The 13,323-nt window shown below is 54.5% G+C and overlaps 1 protein-coding gene across 1 annotated transcript in view; it reads right to left on the bottom strand.

Annotated features, from left to right (window-relative positions):
• Nucleotides 1-13,323, bottom strand: part of LOC123773467 (arrestin domain-containing protein 17-like) — a 47,257-nt gene that overhangs the window by 13,307 nt on the left and 20,627 nt on the right. The window contains exons 4-5 of the mRNA XM_069317829.1: nucleotides 5,635-5,817; nucleotides 758-949 (exon numbers count right to left, since the gene is read on the bottom strand). Coding sequence (XP_069173930.1) covers nucleotides 758-949; nucleotides 5,635-5,817 — 375 coding nt within the window. The remainder of the gene's footprint in view (nucleotides 1-757; nucleotides 950-5,634; nucleotides 5,818-13,323) is intronic.

The raw sequence follows: 13,323 nt of genomic DNA, 5'->3' as shown, positions 1-13,323 counted from the left end.
AGAGAGAGAGAGAGAGACGAAAATACAATATGTGAGGGTCCCACAAAGCTCCCCGATGCTACATATCCTCTTCTTCGAGGCCAAGGGTCCCTACATTCGCAGCCAGAGAAGGTACCCCATATATATATATATATATATATATATATATATATATATATATATATATATATATATATATGTATATATATATATATATATATATATATATTTATTTATTTATTAACGTAAATACTTAAATGATCCTCAGGCCATAAATCATTTATCATTTAAGAAGACTGTCATTGTCAAGGATCACCCCCCCCCCTGACATATGGAGTACCATAACCACTTCACCAGCGACCATGGAGTGATTAAGGTACTCTGTATGCCAGGGTGTGATCCCTAGCAATGGGGGTTCGAACCCTGGTTTGGCTAAGGAGTTCTTAAGTGATATATAGGTATATAAATGGAATAACATTCCAAGGCCAATAATAAAATATACATTCTTTAGTACGAAAGAAAATAACAAATTGGAATATGAATGTAAACTTAAGGTGCAGGTGCATTGCAATGTAATGAAGCAGAGGATCGAGAGACAGTAGAAGGTAGCACAGAAGACGGATTGAAACAATGATATAGCTTTATTATTGTACTAACCCTCCTACTTCAGTAATATATGGAAGTAGGAGGGTTAGGCTATCACTACACTAGACAGTCGGGTGGTAAGAGGAGGCTTGGGAGGAGGCTGTGGACGTGACAGGTACGTGTGAGTGCTCACATCAAGGCGGTACTGGACGTGGAGAAGGCGGCAGGTGAGGTGGACGTTGGCTGGCACTATCGGTGGCACTGTTATGGCCACGTTCTCCCACACGTCAGACTCTCCGGGCGGGATGATGCCGCGCACGATCTCCTTCAGCACCCGCTCTTCCTCCAGTTCCTTCACCCCATTTGGCATGATGTACTTCATCACCTGCAGGAGGAACCCCCAGGGGTAGTGTCATGTGTACAGCGTAGTGAGGGTACTGCATGTCTAGGGGTCAGCTCGGGTGGTCACGGGTGCAGGACTTATCATGCACTAGGTGCTGGTAAGGATCACTACTGCTGGCAGGGGGCAGCACCTGCGAGTGTTGATGATTCATCGCAGCTCATTCTCCTAAAACAATAGTACTTATAGCAACTGTTTGGCCAAACGTACAAAAATGGATAGTTGGATCCCCGACAAGTTCTCATTTAATATACAACTGAATTAGCTTAAAGTTAATGTATCATATTATAACAAATAAAACACTAAAAAATTTAATCTAATCTGTTCAAGCAATGCTAAAACTTAATATACGCTACCTTAGGCCTAACTTAGTACATAAATGTCTTATACTAGGCCTAAGAATATTTAAGTTTTGGTTTTAGCTCATTTTTTCGTGACTAAAACATTTATAGTACCAAACATCAACATTGTTGACGGCACCAGTCAAGTTTTCTACTTTCGACCAAAATCATTCCAGAACTAAGTCAACTGTAGTAAAATGAACGGTTGAGGGGCCACAGGGTTATCAATTCTGCACACCAAGCATGACAGGGCGGATTTCATCGAAACTTTTAAAATACTGAAAAATTTAGATGATGATCTAGACATCTTCTCAAGGTCAGATGTAACACAAACAAGGAGCAACGGTTTCAAGCTCAACAAGCCGCAAGGTAGGACAGAAAACAGGAGATGGATATTCACTCATGTGGTTATAAATCAATGCAACCGTCTAGTTGCCAATGCCGTAAACGCCGAAATACAGGTGAATTTTAAAATCCTGTTCAGAAAAATCATCAGGAAATGGGGGTACCTTTGACAAGACGTCGGCTTTCTGTCCTCTTCGAAGCCACTAGAGTGTCAGTGGCCGTCAGGTAAATTTAGGTAAACAGCAGCAATAAGTGCTATAATTTCAAGAGGGTGGGTTGGCAGTTGTGTGATGACGTTCCTGTGAATGGTTGTGGTGACATAGGCCGGTGTTGCTCGTATCACTGGTGTTGAAACATCATGCTGGTGTTGATGTGGCGAAGATTTGATAATTGAGAATTGTGCTGACAAGAGTGTTCATATATTCTGTTATGATGATGGTAATGTGAAGGACGCCACATTTAAATTTGCCGCCGGCGGGAGTATTTCCCTCCTCCAGGTTGTACCTGGCGGTGATTGGCTGCGCCACACGCGGGGCAGCACGCCTCCAGCAGAGAAGTCATCAACATCGCCCTGAGCAGACCCACATATTCTCCCGCTTGACTTCAGGCCTATTGCAACTTCTTGGTAGTATCATTGAACCTCGCCAGTCTTCCGTTACATCCTTCGCCTACCACCGGAGCCTGGAATTGTTCCCACCTCCATCTCAGAAGACTGCTGACCGAGGTGAGCCTATTTTGAGTTCCGTAACCTGATCCTCTGTTGGAGGCGCCGCCATTGTAGTGTAGCAGCGTACCCTAACTATGTTCACCCGTAGTCGCTGTCCACAGTTAACCCACGGGAGTGGAGGGTATAACTACCGCAGCAATACTTAGCAAACGTCGTTGCCAACACCTCCATAAGTACCCACTTTTGGGACACAACTTTGATAATTAGTTTGTGGGGAGATAATTGATAGTTACTTTGTGGGGAGACAATTGATAGTTACTTTGTGGGGAGATAATTGATAGTTACTTTGTGGAGAGATAATTGATAGTTACTTTGTGGGGAGATAATTGATAGTTATTTTGTGGGAAGGCAATTGATAATTACTTTGTGGGGAGATAATTGATAATTAGTTTGTGGGGAGATAATTGATAGTTACTTTGTGGGATATAATTGATAGTTACTTTGTGGGGAGATAATTGATAGTTACTTTGTGGGGAGATAATTGATAGTTATTTTGTGGGAAGGCAATTGATAATTACTTTGAGATGTTGAAATTAAATTGAGTGTCATTCTCCCATGGTGATCGATCAGTGACCACAAGGGCTGACTGGACGTAGAATACTGTAGTATGGAAACTGTAGTTATAACAAAATACAAGCCAGTACACACTTAATCATACAATATGTTGAAACTTAATTAGATGTTCTGTTGCGGCCAATAGGTATGTATTAGATTGAATAACCGGTGACCAAAAGGGCCTTCGGTGCTATATGCCCGCTGGAATGACAGAGAGAATGCACTAATACTCTAAGCTTAATTTGATATAAGAGATTTATTGATTACAAATTAAATCCTACTCTAGCAGTCCCTAACCTGGGCCATGGTGTTGATATACGGGTGTATGAAGCTGTGGAGCGAGTATCTTGTGTAGCTCTACAAGTACCTTCAGGTGATGTACAGCCTGGTCCTTTTCCCCTGAAATTTTGCACACTGACCTCGGCCGGTCTCTCAACCACACTGAGTAAAAGCTGTCCATCGTGACTGGGGCCCCCAGGATCCCGCCCCCTGGCACTCTGGTGGCGAAGCTTGACGCAGGACGCGCCTTAGCCCCGTCATCCTGCAAATGACCTGAAAAACTTCGTCTTCTTCCCTGGACAATAGGGCACCACCTTGGTTCTGGTTGGCTGTTTGCTGGCCCGGGAAGACTAGCTGGGGAAAGGATCTTCTCTTCTTGAGATGATTTCGGGGCTTTTTTAGTGTCTCCGCGGCTCGGTCTTCGACCAGGCCTCCACCCCCAGGAAGCAGCCCGTGACAGCTGACTAACACCCAGGTACCTATTTACTGCTAGGTAACAGGGGCATAGAGTGAAAGAAACTCTGCCCATTGTTTCTCGCTGGCGCCTGGGATCGAACCCAGGACCACAGGATCACAAGCCCAGCGTGCTGTCCGCTCGGCCGACCGGCTCCCTAATCCTTTGAAGCAACACAAAGGATTAGGTAGACTGCTCACCAAGCCCTGCCTCTAATTTGTCATGTGACAGTTGTGGATGACCCTGGGAAGACGGGTCTACTGTGGCTCACGGATGAGTTACATCCAGGCGCTACACCACACCACACTCCGCCACCTGGCACTTGGTGATAAGCTGAGACCTGAATGGTTTTGGGAACCTCTGGAGTGGAAAGGAGGTCTCCTATAACCTGGGAAGGCTACCCTGGCCTAGTGGATTGGTTTCCTAGACCGCCAGGCCGTCAAACCATTCACTGGAAAAATGGGTAGAGATTGAGAGGGGTTGAGGGCATGGGTGAGAGAGGGAACGAAAGAGGATGGGAGGAAGAGTGAGGGAAAGAGGAAAAGAGAGGAAGAGAGACCTGTCCTTGCTACAGTATTCCTCTATAGTAATGTCTGAGCCACTCTAAGTTTATATTGAACTTACGTTGTTTGTACTACCATAAGCTTAGTCTTCGTAGCACTCCAAGCTTACACAGTACCAATCTATGCTTCCATTGTTTGTCACCATAAACGTATATTGTTTGTACTACTCTCAGCTTACATTATTTGCACCACTAAGCTTTCATTGCTTGTACCACACTAAGTTTGAAAACAAAAGCCTAACAGTTTAAGTTCAATTGTGAGTTAACTTGCTTTGTGATAAGGTAAGAGATACTAGGCCGTCACACCGCCTGGCGCCTCGCTAGGGTCCACAAGGTAAGAGATACTAGGCCGTCACACCGCCTGGCGCCTCGCTAGGGTCCACAAGGTAAGAGATACTAGGCCGTCACACCGCCTGGCGCCTCGCTAGGGTCCACAAGGTAAGAGATACTAGGCCGTCACACCGCCTGGCGCCTCGCTAGGGTCCACAAGGTAAGAGATACTAGGCCGTCACACCGCCTGGTGCCTCGCTAGGGTCCACAAGGTAAGAGATACTAGGCCGTCACACCGCCTGGCGCCTCGCTAGGGTCCACAAGGTAAGAGATACTAGGCCGTCACACCGCCTGGCACCTCGCTAGGGTCCTCAAGGTAAGAGATACTAGGCCGTCACACCGCCTGGCACCTCGCTAGGGTCCACAAGGTAAGAGATACTAGGCCGTCACACCGCCTGGCACCTCGCTAGGGTCCACAAGGTAAGAGATACTAGGCCGTCACACCGCCTGGCGCCTCGCTAGGGTCCACAAGGTAAGAGATACTAGGCCGTCACACCGCCTGGCGCCTCGCTAGGGTCCACAAGGTAAGAGATACTAGGCCGTCACACCGCCTGGCGCCTCGCTAGGGTCCACAAGGTAAGAGATACTAGGCCGTCACACCGCCTGGCACCTCGCTAGGGTCCACAAGGTAAGAGATACTAGGCCGTCACACCGCCTGGCGCCTCGCTAGGGTCCACAAGGTAAGAGATACTAGGCCGTCACACCGCCTGGCACCTCGCTAGGGTCCACAAGGTAAGAGATACTAGGCCGTCACACCGCCTGGCACCTCGCTAGGGTCCACAAGGTAAGAGATACTAGGCCGTCACACCGCCTGGCGCCTCGCTAGGGTCCACACACCCGAGATATCATGTTATCAACTGGTTACAGAACTGCTCAACAACACTGGAAGTAACATTGTAGCCTGGCAATACAATCCATTGAATGCACGTCAGAGCCGGCTTATAACACTTCAGCTGTTGTTTGTAACACAAAAGTTCGATAAAACCATCTTTCTCAGTTAGTAATTCTTGAGTGACGTAACAAGACCACATCCAGCAGCAGCACTTGGCCTGCCACCCCCCAGACGCCAGGACCTACCTGCACCAGCTGGAGTCTGGTCCTGCGGGTGTTCTTGGAGGAGAGGTTGTCAGCCTCGGCGGAGACCAGGATCTTCTCCCCCGGGACGTAGCCTCGACGTGGGATGTGCACGGCCAGGGTGATGGGCCCCGTCTTGCAGCAGAAACAACACAGGTTCTTAACATCACTCCCGCTCGCTGATGACTGAGACAAGAGTGTGTGTGGTCAGTGACGGTGTCTTAAGCTCTCACACATGTTGTCCGGGCACCACCTCTATTTATAAAAGAATGTCTGTCTGCCTGTCTGTCCACGGTTCAGGCGCCTCACTCAAATTTGCAGGCAGAATGGTCTGAGGTACGAGACAAACATAGGCTAGTTGGGGTAGGCCTAAGGTAAATAAATGGTTTATATTAGCCGTTATAAGGACACTCCCTCCAGGCCATTGTTATGAGTTAGGCCATTGTGGGGGGGGGGGGGAGGATGGGGGTGAAGAGTGGGGGAGATGGTGGTGAAGAGTGGGGGAGATGGTGAAGAGTGGGGGAGATGGGGGTGAAGAGTGGGGGAGATGGTGGTGAAGAGTGGGGAGATGGTGGTGAAGAGTGGGGGAGATGGTGAAGAGTGGGGGAGATGGGGGTGAAGAGTGGGGGAGATGGTGGTGAAGAGTGGGGGAGATGGGGGTGAAGAGTGGGGGAGATGGGGGTGAAGAGTGGGGGAGATGGTGGTGAAGAGTGGGGGAGATGGTGAAGAGTGGGGGAGATGGGGGTGAAGAGTGGGGGAGATGGTGGTGAAGAGTGGGGGAGATGGGGGTGAAGAGTGGGGGAGATGGTGGTGAAGAGTGGGGGAGATGGTGGTGAAGAGTGGGGGAGATGGGGGTGAAGAGTGGGGGAGATGGTGGTGAAGAGTGGGGGAGATGGGGGTGAAGAGTGGGGGAGATGGTGGTGAAGAGTGGGGGAGATGGTGGTGAAGAGTGGGGGAGATGGGGGTGAAGAGTGGGGGAGATGGGGGTGAAGAGTGGGGGAGATGGTGGTGAAGAGTGGGGGAGATGGTGAAGAGTGGGGGAGATGGGGGTGAAGAGTGGGGGAGATGGTGTGAAGAGTGGGGGAGATGGTGGTGAAGAGTGGGGGAGATGGGGGTGAAGAGTGGGGGAGATGGTGGTGAAGAGTGAGGGAGATGGTGGTGAAGAGTGGGGGAGATGGTGGTGAAGAGTGGGGGAGATGGGGGTGAAGAGTGGGGGAGATGGTGGTGAAGAGTGGGGGAGATGGTGGTGAAGAGTGGGGGAGATGGTGGTGAAGAGTGGGGGAGATGGTGGTGAAGAGTGAGGGGAGATGGTGGTGAAGAGTGGGGGAGATGGTGGTGAAGAGTGGGGGAGATGGGGGTGAAGAGTGGGGGAGATGGGGGTGAAGAGTGGGGGAGATGGGGGTGAAGAGTGGGGGAGATGGTGGTGAAGAGTGGGGGAGATGGGGGTGAAGAGTGGGGGAGATGGTGGTGAAGAGTGGGGGAGATGGGGGTGAAGAGTGGGGGAGATGGTGGTGAAGAGTGGGGGAGATGGTGAAGAGTGGGGGAGATGGGGGTGAAGAGTGGGGGAGATGGTGGTGAAGAGTGGGGGAGATGGTGGTGAAGAGTGGGGGAGATGGTGGTGAAGAGTGGGGGAGATGGGGGTGAAGAGTGGGGGAGATGGTGGTGAAGAGTGGGGGAGATGGGGGTGAAGAGTGGGGGAGATGGTGGTGAAGAGTGGGGGAGATGGTGGTGAAGAGTGGGGGAGATGGGGGTGAAGAGTGGGGGAGATGGTGGTGAAGAGTGGGGGAGATGGTGGTGAAGAGTGAGGGAGATGGTGGTGAAGAGTGGGGGAGATGGTGGTGAAGAGTGGGGGAGATGGGGTGAAGAGTGGGGGAGATGGTGAAGAGTGGGGGAGATGGTGGTGAAGAGTGGGGGAGATGGTGGTGAAGAGTGGGGGAGATGGGGGTGAAGAGTGGGGGAGATGGTGAAGTGTGGGGGAGATGGTGAAGAGTGGGGGAGATGGTGGTGAAGAGTGGGGGAGATGGGGGTGAAGAGTGGGGGAGATGGTGGTGAAGAGTGGGGGAGATGGTGAAGAGTGGGGGAGATGGGGGTGAAGAGTGGGGGAGATGGTGGTGAAGAGTGGGGGAGATGGTGGTGAAGAGTGGGGGAGATGGGGGTGAAGAGTGGGGGAGATGGTGGTGAAGAGTGGGGGAGATGGGGGTGAAGAGTGGGGGAGATGGTGGTGAAGAGTGGGGAGATGGTGGTGAAGAGTGGGGGAGATGGGGGTGAAGAGTGGGGGAGATGGTGGTGAAGAGTGGGGGAGATGGGGGTGAAGAGTGGGGGAGATGGGGTGAAGAGTGGGGGAGATGGGGTGAAGAGTGGGGGAGATGGTGGTGAAGAGTGGGGGAGATGGTGGTGAAGAGTGAGGGAGATGGGGGTGAAGAGTGGGGGAGATGGTGGTGAAGAGTGGGGGAGATGGTGGTGAAGAGTGAGGGAGATGGGGGTGAAGAGTGGGGGAGATGGTGGTGAAGAGTGGGGGAGATGGTGAAGAGTGGGGGAGATGGGGGTGAAGAGTGGGGGAGATGGTGGTGAAGAGTGGGGGAGATGGGGGTGAAGAGTGGGGGAGATGGTGGTGAAGAGTGAGGGAGATGGTGGTGAAGAGTGGGGGAGATGGGGGTGAAGAGTGGGGGAGATGGTGGTGAAGAGTGGGGGAGATGGGGTGAAGAGTGGGGGAGATGGGGGTGAAGAGTGGGGAGATGGTGGTGAAGAGTGGGGGAGATGGTGGTGAAGAGTGGGGGAGATGGGGGTGAAGAGTGGGGGAGATGGGGGTGAAGAGTGGGGGAGATGGGGGTGAAGAGTGGGGGAGATGGTGGTGAAGAGTGGGGGAGATGGGGGTGAAGAGTGGGGGAGATGGTGGTGAAGAGTGGGGGAGATGGTGGTGAAGAGTGGGGGAGATGGTGAAGAGTGGGGGAGATGGGGTGAAGAGTGGGGGAGATGGTGGTGAAGAGTGGGGGAGATGGTGGTGAAGAGTGGGGGAGATGGGGGTGAAGAGTGGGGGAGATGGTGGTGAAGAGTGGGGAGATGGTGGTGAAGAGTGGGGGAGATGGTGGTGAAGAGTGGGGGAGATGGTGGTGAAGAGTGGGGGAGATGGGGGTGAAGAGTGGGGGAGATGGGGTGAAGAGTGGGGGAGATGGTGGTGAAGAGTGGGGGAGATGGGGGTGAAGAGTGGGGGAGATGGTGGTGAAGAGTGGGGGAGATGGTGGTGAAGAGTGGGGGAGATGGGGGTGAAGAGTGGGGGAGATGGGGGTGAAGAGTGGGGGAGATGGGGGTGAAGAGTGGGGGAGATGGTGGTGAAGAGTGGGGGAGATGGGGGTGAAGAGTGGGGGAGATGGTGGTGAAGAGTGGGGGAGATGGGGGTGAAGAGTGGGGGAGATGGTGGTGAAGAGTGGGGGAGATGGGGGTGAAGAGTGGGGGAGATGGGGGTGAAGAGTGGGGGAGATGGTGGTGAAGAGTGGGGGAGATGGTGGTGAAGAGTGGGGGAGATGGTGGTGAAGAGTGGGGGAGATGGGGGTGAAGAGTGGGGGAGATGGTGGTGAAGAGTGGGGGAGATGGTGGTGAAGAGTGGGGGAGATGGTGGTGAAGAGTGGGGGAGATGGTGGTGAAGAGTGGGGGAGATGGGGGTGAAGAGTGGGGGAGATGGTGGTGAAGAGTGGGGGAGATGGTGGTGAAGAGTGGGGGAGATGGTGGTGAAGAGTGGGGGAGATGGTGGTGAAGAGTGGGGGAGATGGGGGTGAAGAGTGGGGGAGATGGTGAAGAGTGGGGGAGATGGTGGTGAAGAGTGGGGGAGATGGTGGTGAAGAGTGGGGGAGATGGGGTGAAGAGTGGGGGAGATGGTGGTGAAGAGTGGGGGAGATGGGGTGAAGAGTGGGGGAGATGGTGGTGAAGAGTGGGGGAGATGGGGGTGAAGAGTGGGGGAGATGGTGGTGAAGAGTGGGGGAGATGGTGGTGAAGAGTGGGGGAGATGGGGGTGAAGAGTGGGGGAGATGGTGGTGAAGAGTGGGGGAGATGGTGGTGAAGAGTGGGGGAGATGGGGTGAAGAGTGGGGGAGATGGTGGTGAAGAGTGGGGGAGATGGGGGTGAAGAGTGGGGGAGATGGTGGTGAAGAGTGGGGGAGATGGGTGAAGAGTGGGGGAGATGGGGTGAAGAGTGGGGGAGATGGTGGTGAAGAGTGGGGGAGATGGGGGTGAAGAGTGGGGGAGATGGTGGTGAAGAGTGGGGGAGATGGGGGTGAAGAGTGGGGGAGATGGTGGTGAAGAGTGGGGGAGATGGGGGTGAAGAGTGGGGGGAGATGGGGGTGAAGAGTGGGGGAGATGGTGGTGAAGAGTGGGGGAGATGGGGGGTGAAGAGTGGGGAGATTGGGGGTGAAGAGTGGGGGAGATGGGGGTGAAGAGTGGGGGAGATGGTGGTGAAGAGTGGGGGAGATGGGGGTGAAGAGTGGGGGAGATGGGGGTGAAGAGTGGGGGAGATGGGGGTGAGAGTGGGGAGATGGTGGTGAAGAGTGTGGGGAGATGGGGGGGAAGAGTGGGGAGAGATGGGGGTGAAGAGTGGGGGAGATGGTGGTGAAGAGTGGGGAGATGGGGGTGAAGAGTGGGGGAGATGGGGTGAAGAGTGGGGGAGATGGGGGTGTGAAGAGTGGGGGAGATGGGGGTGAAGAGTGGGGGAGATGGGGTGAAGAGTGGGGGAGATGGTGGTGAAGAGTGGGGGAGATGGGGGTGAAGAGTGGGGGAGATGGGGGTGAAGAGTGGGGGAGATGGGGGTGAAGAGTGGGGAGATGGGGGGTGAAGAGTGGGGGAGATGGGGGTGAAGAGTGGGGGAGATGGTGGTGAAGAGTGGGGGAGATGGGGTGAAGAGTGGGGGAGATGGTGAAGAGTGGGGAGATGGTGGTGAAGAGTGGGGGAGATGGGGTGAAGAGTGGGGGAGATGGGGGTGAAGAGTGGGGGAGATGGTGGTGAAGAGTGGGGGATGGTGGTGAAGAGTGGGGAGATGGTGAAGAGTGGGGAGATGGTGGTGAAGAGTGGGGGAGATGGTGAAGAGTGGGGGAGATGGGGTGAAGAGTGGGGAGATGGTGGTGAAGAGTGGGGGAGATGGGGGAAGAGTGGGGGAGATGGTGGTGAAGAGTGGGGGAGATGGTGGTGAAGAGTGAGATGGGGGTGAAGAGTGGGGAGATGGTGGTGAAGAGTGGGGGATGGTGGTGAAGAGTGGGGGGATGGGGGTGAAGAGTGGGGAGATGGTGGTGAAGAGTGAGGGAGATGGGGTGAAGAGTGGGGAGATGGTGGTGAAGAGTGGGGAGATGGTGGTGAAGAGTGGGGGAGATGGGGTGAAGAGTGGGGGAGATGGGGGTGAAGAGTGGGGAGATGGGGTGAAGAGTGGGGGAGATGGGGGTGAAGGAGTGGGGGAGATGGGGTGAAGAGTGGGGGAGATGGTGGTGAAGAGTGGGGGAGATGGGTGAAGAGTGGGGGAGATGGGTGAAGAGTGGGGGAGATGGTGGTGAAGAGTGGGGGAGATGGGGTGAAGAGTGGGGGAGATGGGGGTGAAGAGTGGGGGAAGATGGTGGTGAAGAGTGGGGAGATGGTGGTGAAGAGTGGGGGAGATGGGGGTGAAGAGTGGGGGAGATGGGGTGAAAGAGTGGGGGAGATGGGGGTGAAGAGTGGGGGAGATGGTGGTGAAGAGTGGGGGAGATGGTGGTGAAGAGTGGGGGAGATGGTGGTGAAGAGTGGGGAGATGGTGGGTGAAGAGTGGGGGAGATGGTGGTGAAGAGTGGGGGAGATGGGGGTGAAGAGTGGGGGAGATGGTGTGAAGAGTGGGGGAGATGGGGGCTGAAGAGTGGGGGAGATGGTGGTGAAGAGTGGGGGTGAAGAGTGGGGAGATGGTGGTGAAGAGTGGGGAGATGGTGGTGAAGAGTGGGGGAGATGGTGGGTGAAGAGTGGGGGAGATGGTGGTGAAGGAAGGGAAGTGGGGGAGATGGGGGTGAAGAGTGGGGGAGATGGTGGTGAAGAGTGGGAGATGGTGGTGAAGAGTGGGGGAGATGGTGGTTGAAGAGTGGGGGAGATGGTGGTGAAGAGTGGGGGAGATGGTGGTGAAAGAGGTGGGGGAGATGGTGTGAAGAGTGGGGGAGATGGTGGTGAAGAGTGGGGGAGATGGGGGAAGAGTGGGGGAGATGGTGGTGAAGAGTGGGGGAGATGGGGGGAAGAGTGGGGGAGATGGTGGTGAAGAGTGGGGGAGATGGTGGTGAAGAAGTGGGGGAGATGGTGGTGAAGAGTGGGGGGAGGATGGTGGTGAAGAGTGGGGGAGATGGTGGTGAAGAGTGGGGGAGATGGGGGTGAAGAGTGGGGGAGGATGGTGGTGAAGAGTGGGGGAGATGGTGGGTGAAGAGTGGGGGAGATGGTGGTGAAGAAGTTAGAAGAGTGGGGGGAGATGGTGGTGAAGAGTGGGGGAGATGGTGGTGACGAGTTGGGGAGATGTGGTGAAGAGTGGGGGAGATGGGGTGAAGAGTGGGGGAGATGGTGTGAGAGTGTGGGGAGATGGTGGTGAAGAGTGGGGAGATGGTGGTGAAGAGTGGGGGAGATGGTGGTGAAGAGTGGGGGAGATGGTGGTGAAGAGTGGGGGAGATGGTGGTGAAGAGTGGGGGAGATGGTGGTGAAGAGTGGGGGAGATGGTGGTGAAGAGTGGGGGAGATGGTGGAAGAGTGGGGGAGATGGTGGTGAAGAGTGGGGGAGATGGTGGGTGAAGAGTGGGGGAGATGGTGGTGAAGAGTGGGGGAGATGGTGAAGAGTGGGGAGATGGTGGTGAAGAGTGGGGGAGATGGTGGTGAAGAGTGGGGGAGATGGTGGTGAAGAGTGGGGGAGATGGGGTGAAGAGTGGGGGAGATGGTGGTGAAGAGTGGGGGAGATGGGGGTGAAGAGTGGGGGAGATGGTGGTGAGAGTGGGAGAGGTGGTGGGGGAGATGGTGGTGAAGAGTGGGGGAGATGGTGGTGAAGAGTGGGGGAGATGGGTGGTGAAGAGTGGGGGAGATGGTGGTGAAGAGTGGGGGAGATGGTGGTGAAGAGTGGGGGAGATGGTGGTGAAGAGTGGGGGAGATGGTGGTGAAGAGTGGGGAGATGGGGTGAAGAGTGGGGGAGATGGTGGTGAAGAGTGGGGGAGATGGTGGTGAAGAGTGGGGGAGATGGTGGTGAAGAGTGGGGGAGATGGTGGTGAAGAGTGGGGGAGATGGTGGTGAAGAGTGGGGAGATGGTGGTGAAGAGTGGGGGAGATGGTGGTGAAGAGTGGGGGAGATGGTGGTGAAGAGTGGGGGAGATGGTGGTGAAGAGTGGGGGAGATGGGGGTGAAGAGTGGGGGAGATGGGGGTGAAGAGTGGGGGAGATGGTGGTGAAGAGTGGGGGAGATGGGGTGAAGAGTGGGGAGATGGGTGAGATGGGGGAGATGGGGGTGAAGAGTGGGGAGATGGTGGTGAAGAGTGGGGGAGATGGGGGTGAAGAGTGGGGGAGATGGGGTGAAGAGTGGGGGAGATGGTGGTGAAGAGTGGGGGAGATGGTGGTGAAGAGTGGGGGAGATGGGGGTGAAGAGTGGGGGAGATGGGGTGAAGAGTGGGGGAGATGGTGGTGAAGAGTGGGGGAGATGGTGGTGAAGAGTGGGGGAGATGGTGGTGAAGAGTGG

The sequence above is a fragment of the Procambarus clarkii genome, chromosome 89, assembly GCF_040958095.1.
Source record: "Procambarus clarkii isolate CNS0578487 chromosome 89, FALCON_Pclarkii_2.0, whole genome shotgun sequence".
NCBI classification, from domain to species: domain Eukaryota; kingdom Metazoa; phylum Arthropoda; class Malacostraca; order Decapoda; family Cambaridae; genus Procambarus; species Procambarus clarkii.
This window is presented reverse-complemented; position numbering and strand designations above follow the sequence as displayed.